Source organism: Diabrotica virgifera, chromosome 5 (genome assembly GCF_917563875.1).
Source record: "Diabrotica virgifera virgifera chromosome 5, PGI_DIABVI_V3a".
Taxonomy (NCBI): Eukaryota; Metazoa; Arthropoda; class Insecta; order Coleoptera; family Chrysomelidae; genus Diabrotica; species Diabrotica virgifera.
This window is the reverse complement of record NC_065447.1, coordinates 252,596,756-252,614,567: the sequence shown is the minus strand read 5'-3', so window position 1 is coordinate 252,614,567 and position 17,812 is coordinate 252,596,756. Positions and strand designations below refer to the sequence as shown.

Sequence of the window (17,812 nt, the reverse complement as noted above, 5' to 3'; positions counted from 1 at the left end):
GTCTGATTTTTGCATGAGAGTTTACTCTGTTCGGAGAGTTTAAGTCTGTTCTGTCGGACAAAATAAATGTGCCGTTTTCGTGGTGTGACCTTTCCAAATTTTTAACCTGTTCCACAATTAAAACTGCCCCTGTTCCAGTGTTCCCATATATCAAAGTTTATCCGACTAGACAGCCTTAAGCTATTAACAAATTTTCAGCTTACTATTAATCAACTTTTTTCCATACGCGGGATCCACACCTATAAATGGTTCTTACGCTTGATGGAACAATAGAGAACAATACCGACATATCCGGTTATAAAAAATACATAATCATTAGAGAGCGGAATATATGCAAAGTGCATATAGATGCATATATTGCATATTTTCAGACAATAAACACAACATTGCATATTTAAGCTAAACACGATTTATTTTGCATATTTTAAAAATAAATTATATAAAAGTTTAAAATTTTCCTCTCTTAGTTGGAATTTTATAACTTCGATATGAACGAGCTCGTTATTTATCTATCTATCGCTCATTATTATCTATCTGGACTTTCCCATTACTACCTGAATTTAACAATTATGGGTGTTCCCAGAAAAATATTATTTTATTAGCGTAGCAAGTCGTAGGTACCTACCTGCTTTTAAGGGTCTAATATTTATTTTGTCAGCTTCCGGCCAATATTTGTTTAAAGTAAACGTTGTATCGTATTTAGTGTTTTTTAAGTGATTGGTATATATTAAATTTAAATATGTCTACCATTCAAAAAAGTGCTTGGATAAAGTGTTTTCCCGAGTTAAAGCTAAGTGGAGACAAAGTATTTTGCAAGGCCTGTTCCAAAATCGTAAGTTACATTCATTTTCACATTTCATTTTTTAAATGAGGAACTGACATGAAAGTGTTTTTATTCGACAAATTCGCTTTTACTTCTATAAAGACGGACATAGAGTCTTGTTAACACTTTTTCTGCTCATTGTCAAAAAATTCCCGGAAATACAGGGATTACAATTAGAAATAAATTAAAAAATGTTTTAGAAAAAAATGAGGGCTTCGATTGTTTGACGAAAGTTGTACGTATTTTTGAAGGCAACTTTTCTGAAGATCTTACGACTTGGCAAATTAGTTTACTGCCTAAATTAAAATATTGTCCTATAACATCAGTAGATGTAGAACGAACTTTTTCTGTGTCCAAACACGTTTTTAGTGATAGAAGGCAAAAGTTGCTAGTTGAAAATTTTGAAAAATATTTGTTTATAAATTCATACTATAATTTAGATTCTTAATTTAATTATAATATCAGTTTTTGTGTGTGTCATTTCATTTGTTTTTATGTGAAAAATAAATATGTATTAAACATAAATGTAGGTTGAATTTTTTAAACATAAATGTTTATATTTAATATATTGTTTTATTTTTGAGTATTTTTAATATGCATTTGCATATTTAGACAAATTTAGAAAAAAAACCTGCATATTTGTGGTAAAAGTAATGCATATATATGCGCATATTTTGGTAATGTTGTGTTGCATATATTCCGCTCTCGAATAATCATTAAACTCAATATTCGTGCTCGGTGGATTGATAATGTGGAAGAAGACCTTGGGATTCTAAGGGTAAAAATATGAAGAGAAGTTATTAGAAATCGACAGAAGTGGCGACTTTTCTGCGAATAGAGCAAGATCCATAAAATATTGTGGAGCCAATCATGATAATAATTCATGCTCAGTACTATTTATTTGGGTGAATACTATACTTAAATCATTCTCACCCGAAGATAACAGAAATAGAGCGCCTCACGCTGGTCTGAATTTTGAATCGGTTAGGGTTAGGGTACCATGTAGCTGATAGTGTGCATCTATCGCGCATCAGAGTGCTATAGGTGGAAAAGGGATGGCCTGGAGCATTGGAGCAAGGTGGAGTAATTTCTGTTTTTACACGAACTAATACACCTCGCTCCAATAAATTGTTACACCCGAATTTCATTTTAAGGGGTGGGCATATCTCATAGGCTGGGTTAAATCAAATTGCTTGCTTGCTAAGTCATTCTTTAAACAAGGTCGACAAAGAAAAAACATTTTAGCGAGCAATTATTGTTTAGTCTTGTTTTAGTTTCCTGAATGCTAAAATTGCTTTAGATTTTAGATAGATGGAATTGATTTCCTGGCTTCTAAAAACAAATGTCGTAGAATGATTTCCACTAAGTATTGTGTAACCGGCTCAACTCATAACATAGATAAGCTGCATATTTTCTCACACCAAGTCAATGATCTATTCTCAAACTTATCCCAAGAAATGCATATTTACTGTTTTATTTAAGTTAATAGCTTGTTTTTACAATACGTCTGAATAACAGCTATTTGACCTTAAAACGTTTTTTATTTGTTTCGCTTTCGATAACTTATTATAACAAGGCCATTCAAGGATAGTGTACAATACAATCTCTTTTCTTTGTTACTCGAGAGGTTGGTATTTCTTTCTAAAGTATCCCACACAGCAAATCTGGTTTAAATAATTATAATTATAACACTATAACACTAATATGTATTGGATTTGGTGTTAGCACCTTCTATGCAGGTTTAATATACAGGGTACGTTATTAGTTGTAGACAGTCAATATTGAGGACTGGGAGGAGCAGAGTGGTTTCATAGCAGGAATATCGTGTATTGATATCATGTTTTGTATAAAACAATTAATTGAAAAATCACTAGCATATGGGAGTCAACTACATCTAGTATTTATATGTAGATTTGAAGAAAGCCTATGACAGTGTGCCGGTAAATAGACTTTGGGAATCCCTAACAGAGAACAATGTACCCCACATTGCATTAATGCGGTGAAAAGTTTTTACCAAGGAAACAACAGTTGTACAAAAACGAGAGATGGACACTCAGAATACTTTTAGGTTAACAAGGGTCTAAGACAGGGATGCTGCATGTCCCCTACCCTCTTGAAAATTTATATAAACACGGCTCTGAAGAAATGGTTCAGAAAATGTAAAAAAATGGGAGTACGAATCAAAGACGGTAATCTGATTACTTTGTTATTTGATTTCCCTCCCCTTTGGGTCGGTAAATTAAAATTGTCAAAGTGTCACTCGGGATACAAATCAATAATTTTAGAGCTTTTGTGTAATTATAAATGATAATATTCTAAGTAGGATTTTTGTATAACTTCTATTTATGTGAATAAACTGCTCGTCAAAAGTTAGGGATATAGAAAATTCTACTGAATTTTCATAGTAGATTTTTTCGTAAACAGACTAACGGATTCCGCTAATTTTTTTTTATTATTTTAGATTTTTTTTTAGTATTTACACAGTTATGCAAAGGTTTAATCAAACTTTTTTTTGTACTTATACCGGGTGGAAGAAAAGAAATGTTTTTCTTATGTTAAGTTTGAGGTGCCCTGTAGGGAAGACGAGGTACAAATGTGAGTACACATCGAAATCGTATTGTAGTCTTATGTTTTGTGAACATTTTGTTTTTTGAATGTCCCTGATATCTTTAGAAACAAAAAAAAATAGACGGTTTTGTAACTTAACATGTGTTTTAACCGAAATAAAAGTTTGAGACACCTTGTATTGAGAAAAGGGCACAAAGGTGAGTATACCTCGATATTATGTTGTAGTCTTATATTTTGTGAATATTTTATTTTCTTAATTTCTCTAATATCTTTAGTAACAAAGACACTAGACGGTATTACACTTTAATATGTGTTTTAACTGACGACTTGCGCCACATCACACGTGTGAAACATAGAAACACATATTAAGAGTAATACCGTCTAGTTTCTTTGTTATTAAAGATATCAGAGAAATTAAAAAAACAAAATATGAGACTACAACATAATATCGAGATATACTCACCTTTGTGCCTTTTTCTCCCTACAAGGTGTCTCAAACTTTTGTATCGGTTAAAACACATGCCAAATTACAAAACCGTCTATTTTTTTTGTTTCTAAAGATATCAGGGACATTCAAACAACAACATGTTCACAAAACATAAGACTACAATATGGTTCTTATCTATACTCACATTTGTACCTCGTTCTCCCTACAGGGTGTCTCAAACTTAACATAAGAAAAACATTTCTTTTCTTGCACCCGGTATAAGTACAAAACATAAGTTTGAGTAAACCTTTGCACAACTGTGTAAATACTAAAGAAAAATCTAAAATAAAAAAATAGCGGAATCCGTCTGTCGTCTGTTCGCGAAAAAATCAACTATGACAATCAGCATAATTTTCTATATCCCTAACTTTTGACGAGCAGTTTATTTACAATGAATAATTTAATAGCGTTTCTCTGATACATTCACCAAAAATCGTACAATATAATATGAACGTATTGACTTAAAAAAATGCAAAGCACATGTCTGCAAATGTTTTGCTCATTTACGTAGCCAATTTTACTGCTTTCAAACCCGAAGTTGTAATTATGTCCGCAGACATAACATTCAGACTAAACTAACCAGTAATTTACTTTTTTCAGTTGGCCATGGTCACGACCACAACCACGAACATAAAGACCATCATCACAGGACGACCCATCAGGAGTCTCAGTATTCGTTTCAAGATACCGCCATATTAACGACAGTCCCAAATATTTAACAATTTCAAGAATCCAAGGACGAAAGCCGTTTAAAATGTTTCTCGATGATGATCTGATTCAGTTTTACGTATCTATAGCTATACAATGTATAATGATATATTTATTTCGTATAACTTAACATTCGGACAATATTAAATACTAAATTCAGTTTATTTACAAAAGTTTTTATAGAAATAAACAGAAACAAATAGAAAAACTGAAGGTTCAGTAAAGTCCTTTTATTCAACTTACTATGGTTTATTTTTTAACCAAGAGGAGTAAACTAAAAAGACAGATTTACACCCAAGAAAGTCACTAGAAAAGTCACCAAATACATCTTCTTTTTTGGTTGATCATATCTCATGTCGGCCCTCAACGGTAATCCATAAATATATTATATTAATACGTCGCTAAAGAGTTCTAAAAACAATCACTCCTCCTGGTTTAAAAACAAATAACGTATAGTCCGTCCGCTATAACTTTTCCCATGCGGTACGATTCATTTTCAATCAAATTAAGTCAAAACATAAATTGAAACGAACGTCGATGGGTATATACATTTTGTATACTGTATACTATATACTACACACATCGGCGTACGTTTCACTTTCTGTTTTGACTTAATTTGATTGAAAATGAATCGTACCGCATGGGAAAAGTTATAGCGGACGGACTATAGTAGTCATTGTAAATAAAGATATTAAACACAGTTTAACACAGTGCATAACAGACAGTCTTCTTCATGATGTGCCTGTTCGTGACAGATGTTGGCAACCAATCGACGAATCATGGCAATCTTTTTATTATCTGCAGTAGCGCGGAAAAGCTGCAGAGATGTTGTGTTGAACCATGTTCTGAGGTTCTTTAACCAGGAATGCCTTCGTCTTCCTGGACCTCGTGTTCGAAATATTTTTCCTTGCAGGATGGCTTGTAGAAGGGCATATCTGGATTCATTTCGCATAATGTGTGCGAAGTATTGTATCTTTCGAGATTTGATGGTGGTTAATACCTTTCGGTTCTTCTTCATTCTTCATTATTCCAAAGCCCTCCTTTTGTGACTTGGGATCCACAGGATCTTAAGTATTCTCCGATATAACCTTCTGCTCGGATCTTCGTTCAAGGTCCACGATTCAACACCAAAGGACAGAGAAGATGTAGCTTCACATCATTCTTACTTTTATACCAAGAAAGAGATTGTAGCTCTTGAAGAAGACCCTCACCCGATTAAAGGTGGATCTAGCTTGACCTTCTACTATCTTTTTGTTGCTAATTATCAAGAGCTTGGATTATCAGAAAACTTTTTACCTTCTTGTTAAGTTAATCTAATGACAATCTTAATAGTTTTCTTTTCAATGCAGGTAATTACATGTAGAGAGATAGGTCAAAAATCGGACAAGAACTGTTTAATATAGGTAGGTATATATGTATATCAAAATTAAAAAAAAAAACCTTATTGATTTTAACTATACATATAAGAAAATGGTCTTGATGACCACCCTTGCAACCCTTGCAACCAACTAGACTTTAATAAAGTGTCTCTGATAGCGACTTTTGTCTTGGATTATGACTATCAAGAAATTATTCTATGCTTCTTTTGGTTCTAATGACACTCATCAAGATTTAAAAGAAGTATTGTGTAAAAAAATTTGTTGTTGTTGCAAATATACTTTTGAAATACTTAATAATAAAATTTCTACAACAGAAAAATGGCCTAAATCAGATACGTAATAGATATGTCCCCTGTTAATTTTTAAGTATTTAATTTAATTATAAAAATTAAGAAAGTACGAATACAAATTTATACAAATTTGTATAATATTGTGATATAACAAAATGTTAATAATGTAATTTTAAATAAAGTTTAATTTTTTTAATGGATGTCTTTATTTTCAATAAAATTTATGCTTTTTTGTATTTTAGGGATACATGTACATTTGTTCAAAGACCCTGTCCCGATGCACGTGTACTCCTGGTACGTTTGTTCTTGTGTCCACGTGGTACAGATACGCTAGGAAGTGGACCATCATTATTCTGCCACTAAAGAAGCCTAAGAAGGTTCTTAGGTAGGTTCTTTCAGGATACATGCAATTAAGCCATTCAAAACAGTTCATACTTGCGTGGCAAAACATAAGAGAACCTAAAATACTAAGATAAAAAAGTGTTTTACTAATATTTTCTGAAGATAAAAGTACAGAAAAAGTAGAACAAGAATATATTCACCAGCTATAGATATGAAAACGAGATATTGTTTTGCAGAAATCTTCTGTATAATAGAGAAGTTTGTAACGGTCACGTTACAAAATTAGCTCTTTAATTATTATTATAATTATTTTCCCTCGGTCTCCATTTAAATTCTCTAATTTCTCGTATAGGACTACTGGGGTGACGTCATACCTCGGTGATGGAACGTACTCCACCTATCGAGAATGATTTCGTTTTCTGAGAGAATTTGACGTTCACCTTGGCGGAGAAACGTCTCTCGTTCGTCACTTGGTTTGTGGCTGCTAATTAAGTGGGTTGGTTTGGTACTTGGTACTGGTACCATGAAATGGCGAATGAGTTCCATACACCTTATTTTATAACATCAATCCAGTTTTTTTAAGTAAAAAGTTACCAGCAAGGGTTGTCTGGAGTTCGGGAGACATGTGTATGACAACTCCTGTTGGAGCCTAATAGGAATCATTCGCCATTTGGAAGAAACCCTAACATGAAACCGTAGCCCTTTGACCACCTAGGGAAACCACTGCAGCCACGGCCAAGTCACCATTGGGAGTATGTCGATTTGGGAGCAAGCTATGGGAGCGTTCCAGCTCAATTTTCGTCTTGGCACCTGGGCCTACAGGAGTCATGGGGGCGCACCATCCTGGTGCATCATTTTCTAGGATGTAACCGCAACCTCGTTTGGGAACATTTAGTGAGGTGTTTTAGTAACTATTGGTTTTTTTTATATTTCAGACTATCTGTTAAATACACTATGTTTTTTTTCCAGATTTAGGTTACCTCTGGTTTTTTTTGACATATTTGTATATTAGATTATTTGGTTCCCAAACTTTGTATCTACGGTAACTTCTTGTGCACAGGAATAAGCCTAGAGAAAATTAGGTTTTTAATACTTTATTATTGCTTTGATATTGGTTTATGTAATTCGGGTAAATTTATTTTTTAATATTACTAGCTTGTTTCCCAAATATTTTACTGTTATTCGGTTTATTCCATTTGTTCGGTTAATTTAGGTCATCGTCGGTATTTATCTCAACTTCATTTCTACTTTAGTCAATTGTATATTTAACTTTATTTATTCATTATTGTATTTTCCCTTAGTGAGGCTTGGGCCTATTTATTTGTAGTATTTTCATCTTTGTCAGTTTCCTTTAGTTGTACGTAGCAAGCGTACTATAACCATTTGGTAGAAGACTCATGTGAGTTGTACCCTTTATGTTAGTGAGAGGTACTTATACCTGTAATTTTGTAACAGATAACAGAAAATAATGTTGTTATCTTAGATATAACTTCTGTATAACTTTTGTCATGTTAGAGTCACGGTATATGTTTTGTGTAACTCAGAGATTGTTAAAAATCTGGTAGTTAATTTTAATAAATATTTATTTATTTTGTATATCAATTATTTTATTATTCCGTTATGTTCATTATTACAGGTTTGATATATTTAATATTTGACAGCAGTATAAGATACCTGGGAGAATGATCGAAGATCATTTTCATGTTTTCATATTTTGTTCGTCTTTAGCAATTATCCATCTTCATTCAGTTTCAGTACATTATTCTTATTTTATTATTTCATCTTTTAGTCATCATTACTATCTATATAGAGCTACTGTTCTTCGACAGGCATGCAAATGAGCCGTATCCATCCTTGAGTGTCAAGTGGTTTTCTTGCATCTCTTGCTAGCCAACTCTATTTAGTTTGCCTCTGTCTCTTCCCACTTCTACTTCTATCCCTTCTAATCCCCCTTTCTTCAGTACTACTGCACTAAAGTTTCACCCTTTTCTTTACACACCCCACATTCTCTTCTTTTCAGCCACAACTTTTTAGTTACTTAGTCTTTTTTTTTTCTTACTTCTGTTGGAGTATATCTTTTTACTTTCACTCCAACAGAAGTTTTCTTCTTTTTGTTAGAAGTTCCCTCAGATATTATTAAAACATCTAGCAAAACAAGAAAATGGAAGTCAGAATAGATGGATAACTTACAGGACCTATAGATATAGGCAGCGGAATAAGACAGGGAGACTCATTGAGTCCTCTGCTTTTCAATGTAATCATGAATGACATTATCAAAAGCGTCAGCAAAAGGAAGGGGATAAATAATGGGAAACAAAGAAGTAAAAATACTCTGTTACGCAGACGACGCAATATTGATAGCCCAAGATGAAGCGAGTCTGCAAAGATTCGTCGAGAGTTTTAACATAAGAGCAAAAGAATTCAGTATTACAACTTTATCTCAGAAAACTATAACAATAGAACCCGTAAACAACCAATTAGACGTGAAATAGATATTGATGGCATCAGTATTGAACAAGTAATGGAAATAAACTACCTTGGAGTTACACTTTCCTGCTTTGGAGACTTAAATAAAGAAGTGAGAAATCAAGTATAAAAACCAAATAGACTGGCAGGATACCTTAATAACACTATATCGCACCTTTAATAAAAAAACGAAATAACTCAAAATTCATGGTTTTCGAGATTTAATCATAAAGTGAAATAACTAGACGAGAAGAACCTGTTCCGTTTAACAGCCAGGTTAAAATGATGAAAATGCGAGAGATAAATGATTTTCCCGCTCTTTTTTACTAACGCCTTTGCACAAACCGGTACTCGTAAAGTGGTGGAATTCAGTTATACTCCGGCTGTGTTTGGAGGTAAGATATCCGGTATTTTCAAAGAAGGTGATACAATACGAAACAATTCTGTGTTTTACTAACGAGTAAGTATATTATTTGCTATCGCTTTTTAGAAAAGTGTATTCTTTCAGACTTATTTCACTTTATTAGAAAACTAGTTGAAGATTTGTTAGTTCATTTATGAGTTAGTTCATTTTAGTAGAAATTATTTCTTATTATGTGCCGTATTATTTCAACTTTATGCAGTTTCTTATTAAAAATTTAAAAAATTAATAAAGTACAATAAGTATTATTTCAATATTCTAATATTATTTTATTAGATAGGTAGTTAGAAACCTTCACGTTTTTGAATTGTTTCACTTTATTATAAAATCAACAATAATTATTGTAATACTAATACTTTTAATATGCAATGGTTTGATGTTTGCATTGATACTTATGTACTTATTTTTTGAGAATCCAATTTAATTAGATTCTTGTTGACTATCGGCTTCTTGTCTAACTAACCGGTATAATATTTATACTCTTGTTTTAGAGTGGCGTCTTCTAGTCTAGAGCACAAAAATACTTGGATTAGTAGCGAAAAATTCGTCATTGGATAATAATTCCATTAATGAAAAACCCGTTAATAATAAATGTGAAACTACGGAAGAAGTAAGTTTCAATTTGTATTACTTTAATATATGTATAAATACACATTTTTTTATTATAAACTAAGGCTTTTACTTGTTTCTATCAAACAGTAATAGTATCTTAAGCAATAATAGTAAACTTACGTATCTGTGTCAAAAAATACAAAAAAAACTATCCCCGCTCGTTGTCTGAAAGAGCCATGTACCGAAAAGTGCAGACTTAAGTGCTCCGATAATATCAATACAGCAAACAGATATGGTATTTTTTGCAAATTCGGGGAATTGGGCAGTTTGCTAAAGCAAAGAGCATACATAAATTCTTGTATAGATGATATTCAACCTAAGTACAGGTACACAAACGCTGAGAATCCTAGGCGCTGCAACCAGGCTTTCCATTTTGTTATAAATGATGTCAAAATTAGAGTGTGCAAAACATTTTTTAAATCAACTTTAGATATTTCTGACCGCATGATTTTTACAATACAGACTAAGATTGATGCAAATGGTTTTGCACTGGCTGATTTAAGAGGAAAACATGGCAAGCACAGAAAAAATGATCCCGAACTGATAACCGACATCAAGGGGCATATTAATTCTATACCAAGGGTTGAATCTCACTGCCTACGCGTTTCTACTTCAAGAGAATACATAGAAGGCAGCAAAACCATTAAAGATTTATACAATGATTTTAAATTAGAACAAGAGCGGAACATTAAAGAAATTGGTACATATATTTCCTATTATAAAATATTTAATACTGAATTTAATATCGGTTTCTTCCAACCAAAAAAAAGATCAATGCGATCTGTGTAATACCTACAACAATTCCAATGTTAATGAAAATAAAGACCTGGAGTAAAAATATAAATCAAATTTAGGAGAAAAAAAAACTGGAGTAGGGCTGAGAAATTAAATGACCGAAACAAAGTCAGCCAAAATGTAAGAGTGGCTAGCTGTGCTGCAATGTCATACAGGTCAGTCTTCTTCATTTTATTATAAATCAAAACTGAACTGTTACAATTTAACGGTGTCGGAACTGACAGAAAGAATCTAAACAGGCATATAAAAATTTACACTGTTATTTTTGATCTAAATGTGATGCAAAACGAGGCTCCATAGAAATCGGTTCTTGCATAATAATGGCCTATTTAAAAAATATAAGTGAAGAGGGCGATGGTGAAAAAGAAGTCATATTCTATTCAGACAATTGCTGTGGACCAAAACAAGAATAAGTATATAACGTCGCTGTATTTATTCGCTGTGCACACGTTAAAAATTAAGAGAATTACACATACATTTTTAATAAGGGGCCACAGTCAGAACGAAGCCGATAGTGTGCACAGTCTTATTGAGAAAGAAGTTAAAAAGAGCTTGAAATCTGGATCTATTTACACTCCAGACCAATATGTAACTTTAACAAGGAATGCTAGAAAATCGAACCCACCTTTAATTGTGCACGAGATGAATTACCAATCATTTTATGATTTAAAAGGTTTGCAAGAAGAATTGGGGTATAACTTTACGATTAATACTGAGGGAGAAAATGTTAACTGAAACGAAATCAAAGCAATACAAGTGAACAAAGATAATCATACATATTTTTTTATAAGACATCATACAAGGATGAGACTTATAAACAGGTAGATGTAAGGAACAAACGAAAAAAAAAATAGGATCAATAACGGAAATAGCACTCAAACCCGCCTATACAGAAAAACAAAAATTGAGTACAAACAAACGGAAAGTTTTGCAAGCATTGCTATCTAAAGGATTGATTCCTTCTTTTTACTCCCAATTTTATAATTCAATAATTTAATCGTTTTTTTAATTCATAGTTCTAAGATAAACGTTGTGCCATATTTGAGAGTATCCACACAAGTTTCTTGAAACAATCTATTTTATATTTTCGGTTTATTTTTAAAATGTATTAATATCTTTTCATTGTATTATTATAGTGTTACTTATGTTTTAGTTTAATTTTGTAATCAGGCAATTTTGTTAATAAAGATAAATAAACGAATAATCAGTATTTTATTATAAAGAAAACGAAAATTTGTTTTGTGTTTAAGAAAATATAGAAACAACTAGGATTAATTCAGTGTCCACTCAAAGTTTTTACATCAAAACTGCAACAAACCTAATTGTTTATTTTACACGACAGTTCATTTAGCAATAAAAGAGCATCATGTAGATTTATTTCATCGGCGCAGAATATATGTTTAATCATAAAGTGAAATAACTATAAACTATCAAAAGAACAACACATTTGCACCCTTAATAATAGACGAGAGGATTAGCATTTACTAAAATCTAAGAGCTTACTAATTAAACTCTCCACACCAACCTTTAGAATTCCTCTAACCCGTATGATTTTTGTGAAATTAATTTTTAACCTGTACTGTGCAAAACTTAAAAACTTTGACTGCAAATTCCCACAAACTGTGTTTTTTGAGTTATTTCTTTTTTTTATTAAAGGTGCGATATGGCGAAACCGACACATTAGCACTAAGATGAAGGCAAGAATTTAAAAAGTTAGTATAGGTAATACTAAGTATCAGAAACAAAATCCGATACAGCCACAACACAAAGAATACTGGAAAGGGCAGAGATGGGATTTCGGTGCCTATGCCGTGAGGAATTGCCAGAGGAACATTCTAGGTACGCCACGGGGTTCTTAACTCGTGGTCTCAATAAAGTACACCTAAACACTTTAGATTCGCTAAAAGTTCCTGTATGTACATACATGCATAAATTGTTAAAAACATTTCCAAATCCCTGAAAAATAGACAACATTATTAACAAAAACAACTTTTAAAGAATCATAATTTAAAAATATTTTTACAGCTTTATATTGTATACTTACCCAAAAACGATTCGATTAACGGGTGATATAGGTCTCATTGCAGGTCTAGATAATATCATGATGCCTAGTCCATATACCATTGTGGTCCAAAGAAAGTAGTAGGGATCAAATCCGAAAATTCTGTAAAATAATTATATCTAAATATATCAATTAAGAACTGGGCCGGACACTTGGGAAGAATGGAAGACAACCGTTGGACGAAAGGCAAGCAAAAGAAGTAGAGGCAGACCTCAAACAAGATGGACTGATGACATCGAGCGAATGGCTGGCCACGAATGGATGCAAAGAACAGCAAACAGATATGAATGGACACACCTAGGGGAGGCTTACATCCGAGGATGGATGGAATAGCTATTGATGATGATTATATCAAATAAGTTAGAAAGAACATTTGTAAGAAAGAACACTTTGTAGGTTTTCTAAGATATTTTCCTTGAACACCCTTTTTGAAGTTATACTTCTTTACCGGCGATATGAGGGTGAATTTTTATATGTTAAAACCTATGATCCCGGCGCATGCGCATTATAACTTTGTTCTGATTGGATGTTCAAATGACATGTCAAAAATTATTTAATATGGCGGCTGTGGCACAGCTGTAGTTAGATTATTTATGGTTGTTGCGTTTTAAAATTTGTGTGAAAAGAAACAACAAACAAAAGTTAGTTAATAGTTATACTGCCTTTTTAAATAGTTTTCATATACCTATATTTTTGGATTTTTGGACTATTTTGGACAAGGAAAACTCATTCTAATTTGGTAAGTAGTTTTTATTATAATCATATTGTAATTATACATTTGGATTAGGTTGAAATACAGTAGAGCGTCGATTATCCGAACTAATTGAGAGACATAGGTGTTCGGAAAACCGATTTGTTCGGATAATCGAACTACAATATATTGATACATATTTATAGTCATACATATTTATCCACAAGTGAATAAAAGCAATATTTATATACCTACATATTTATTTATATCTTGATAATGACAACTAGCAACTAAACAAAAAAGTGCAGTCTTTGCAACAACATAATTATTTTTGGATACAATATTGAAGAAAATTGAAGATATTTTAAGCGTCAATTACTAACGCTTGCTCGGTATTCGAGTGCGGGACGCGGAAGTCGATAGTTCGAATAAGCGGTCGTTCGGTTGATCGACGTTCGGATAATCGACGCTCTACTGTACATTTATTTTCTCAAGAATGGGGATTTTAGAGAGAAATCCCAAATTAGGTCCGATTTTTATTTTTAAATTATGATTTTTTGGCGTAGATTTATTTATCTAGTAGGTATGTAATGCTTTGATTTACATACTTAATTTGATTACCAACAAAAGTTCTACCAATCTTCATCTAATATATTGTGTTCTTACTGTTTTGTTATATTTTAATATTTTCTTCCACAAAATTTAAACTACATAATTTAATTATATTCAAAACAACTGTCAAACAGTAAAACGTTCAGTTACCTGACAAATAATGTGGAATTGGATGAGTGATTCTAGGCTTCGATTACGAATCAAAGCGCCACGAAATTCACGGGTTCGATTCGCGATGCAAGTTTTTATTTTTTTATTTTTTTATGCATTTTATGATTGTAAGTATATTTGTTATATAATTTTTTTTTTCAGAAAATGCGTATTTAAAATTTTTGCCAACAATTATTATCGTTCAGAACTCATTTTTTCTTTGTGGCATTTTTCAATGTATTTGTGTGCGTTATATTCTTTTATTTTTTTAAATTTTTGGTATTGTCTTAAAAATCAAATAATATGTAGTAGAAGTATAACTTCTTACGTGCGTACAAAGTACACACACATTCTTTTTTTTTATTCCTTTTTGGTGTATACTTAAATGTCTTAAGTCTTCTTTAGCCTTTCTATCCTATTGTTTCAATATTGGCATCACTTAGACGTTCCCAAATATAACCATTCTTAATTTTAACCCTTGCTGTCTCCCTCTTTCCTTATAACTATTTCTCATTCAGTCCGGTATATCTTTGGTATAGAATTTATCTTTCAGTTTCATTGGAACCTCCCTGACATATACAAATACCACTAGCCTTTTTCCATTTCATTCATTCTGCTCTAACAGTTCTGCCCCATTCGGTATGTCCTTCGATGGGGAGGGGTGGAGGTATAGCTTTAGGGGTCAGATAGGTACCACTCCATTACGGGGTGTGACCCGTTTGATCTTCGGACATGTTGGTTCCACTTTTCCATTGGAACACACATGTCCCCCGGGGCTGGGGTTGATACGAGCATGTGTGTGTGTGTGTATTAAATTTTAAATCTTAAGGTTATTAATAAGGAATGTAGGTACTTTATTATAGTCATAATTAAAATGATGAATATTTTTTAGTAATAATCATCATCATCAACCCGTACTCGTCCACTGCTGGACATAGGTCTCCCTCAGCCCTTTCCATCTGTCTCTGTTTTGTGCGGCGTGCATCTAGTTACCGATAACACGCTTCATATCGTCGGCCCATCTGGTTGGTGAGCGTCCTGTGCTCCGTAGTGCTTCTTCTCGTGACCTCCACTCGACAATACGTTTTGTCCATCGGTTGTCTGACAATCTGGCGACGTGTCCTGCCCAATTCCACTTAAGCGACGCGATTCTTTCGACGGCGTCCGTTGTTTTTGTTCTACGCGTATTTCTTCTTTTGGGATTCGGTCCCTTAGGGAGACACCCAGCATCTGGCGCTCCATAGCCCTTTCAGTTACGCGAATCTTGTAAACTACCTTTTTTGTGAGTGTTAATATTTCGGCTTCGTAAGTGAGTACAGGCAACACACACTGGTCAAAAATTTTCCTTTCGAGGCATATAGGTAAGTCCGATTTAAATACATAGTCCAGTTTACCAAACGCTGCTCATGCTAATCCTATCCTATGCGATGTGGGAGCTCGCACGTCTAGTTATCTCTTCTCAACCGAATTTCTTGTCCCAAGTACTTATAAGATGCACGATGCAGTCTGCTCAATATCCATTCCATCAACAACAATATTACGATTTAGCACCAGATTAGTCATTATTTGCGTCTTGTTGAAGTTAATCTTTAATCCGACCTCTAAAGAAGCGTGATATAATTTGTTCAACGTTATTATTGCATCATCCATACGATCGGCTATAAGGACGATGTCATCTGCGAATCTCAAATGACTGAGCTTATCTCCATTTATGTTGATACCATATTCGTTTAGATCTGCCTTCTTAAAAGTGTGTTCTAAAAGGGTTGTGAAGAGCTTTGGTAAGATATGATGTCTCCTTGCCGTAGGTATTCATCGCTGTATACAGAATTTATTTGTTTTTTTATTTGTTTAGTAGAATAATAGATGAATATAAAAGTAATGGTCTCTTGATATCTTCTAAATCTCTTATATTTTAACCTCTAACTTCCCCTGTTAATAGTCCTGATCATGGAAAATAGATCTTATAAAGTTGATAAATAAAAAATACTTACGTACTTCTGAGATATAAAAGGATTTACAGCATGTATGGACATTAAGAAGTATGCTATACTTCCTTGCAGAGAAGCTGCCCAACAAAAACTTCTTATAAAATGGTTCCATTGTTGGGTTTCTGTTCTTAGATTGTTTTGGTTCACTTGATCAGACATCTTACGCCATTTTTGTGATGTTGAGACGAGTATGAGCGTTGAATTGATTAAACATGAATTTGTTTATATGAATTTGTAATAGTTTTGCTGTTGAATACAGTACATTATACTGTCAATTTGTTGAAAGTTTGAAATGGATGACATTTTGACATTTATTTTAACAACTAATTTGTATCTCCCATCAAAATAGGTTATTAGCCATTTTTGGTAATGACTGAAGAAATGACATTGAAGGAGAAATGGAAAATTAGGAAAAACGGACAGAAAAAAACTCTGAATGAAGAACACGTGGTATTTACCTAAAAGTCCAAAATATTCTTCTAAGTGTGCCTATCTTCTAGAGATGTAGGCGACCACATTGACCATCTTATTCTATTCACATCATCTCGAAATAAATCAGTTGACTATACCAGCCAAGATATTATTGACCAGCCAAGATATACGTCTACGTCCAGGACCTCTCTTACCCTCAATCTTGCCTTGTAGAATCAACTGTAGAGGTCTGTATTTAATATTATTTATAATGTGGCCATAGTAAGCAAATTTTCTGTTCTTTACGATAGTTCTTTCAATAATTTCTTTGTCTTTTCTTAGCCTCTAGACTCTAGAGGATAGTTATGTTAGTTGTACGGTGTATATATGAGACCTCAACATACGTCAAATGCCTCTAATCGTTTTATGGTATCTTCTGTTCAAGACTTCAGCTTTCTACTCCGTAGAGGAGGACACTAAAAACATATCATCTAAGAATTCTTATGCGTATATTGATACTTAAAGATAAATTGCAGAGAAGATCTTTAAGAGAGCTTCTAGCTTTTTCAATATGAGTTTTTACTTCGTAGCTATGATCCCAAGTATCCTTATATTATAATATTGCAGCCCAAATAGCCTAATTTCTGCACTCTTTCTAACGGTGTATTGCTTGTTTTAATTTGGGCGTTTATGTTGGTGTTCTTTCTAAACCAAAATATAAAAAAAAAACGTAATACAAAAGGAAAAAGCTGGAAAGAAAAGAAATGAAATGAAAAATACATATCGAAAAATATAACTGTTCTGGTTCAAATCAGTTCATATCTCTGAATGAAGTCAAAATAATTGATAATATCTTAAGCATATGAAAACATTACTACACAGATGGATTTAATGAAAACAAATGACGCTTAACAATACATAACTACAATTAAAGAAAGAAGAGACGACGAAAACAATAGGTGGCGCTGTAATTTAAAAAGTATCCATCATATGGATGAAGCACA

At 32.9% G+C, this 17,812-nt stretch overlaps 1 protein-coding gene across 1 annotated transcript; it reads right to left on the bottom strand.

The window, feature by feature from the left end:
- Positions 1 to 6,432: 6,432 nt before the first annotated feature.
- On the bottom strand, positions 6,433 to 16,688 carry LOC114334832 (uncharacterized). Its single transcript, XM_028284937.2, has 3 exons — positions 16,405 to 16,688; positions 12,936 to 13,055; positions 6,433 to 6,722 (listed from the first exon to the last, which is right to left on the bottom strand). The coding sequence occupies exons 1-3, from the start codon at positions 16,554 to 16,556 to the stop codon at positions 6,494 to 6,496; spliced, it is 501 nt and encodes a 166-aa protein (XP_028140738.1). The 5' UTR covers positions 16,557 to 16,688; the 3' UTR covers positions 6,433 to 6,493.
- Positions 16,689 to 17,812: the final 1,124 nt, after the last annotated feature.

What these genes read in the sequence shown, in the direction of transcription:
- LOC114334832 (XM_028284937.2), bottom strand. Translation starts at nt 16,556, where the DNA reads ATGTCTGATCAAGTGAACCAAAACAATCTAAGAACAGAAACCCAACAA. An exon ending in AATCCTTTTATATCTCAGAA is followed by an intron (nt 13,056 to 16,404) that starts GTACGTAAGTAT and finishes ATTATTTTACAG; the next exon opens with AATTTTCGGATTTGATCCCT. An exon ending in GTTAATCGAATCGTTTTTGG is followed by an intron (nt 6,723 to 12,935) that starts GTAAGTATACAA and finishes TTTTTATCTTAG; the next exon opens with TATTTTAGGTTCTCTTATGT.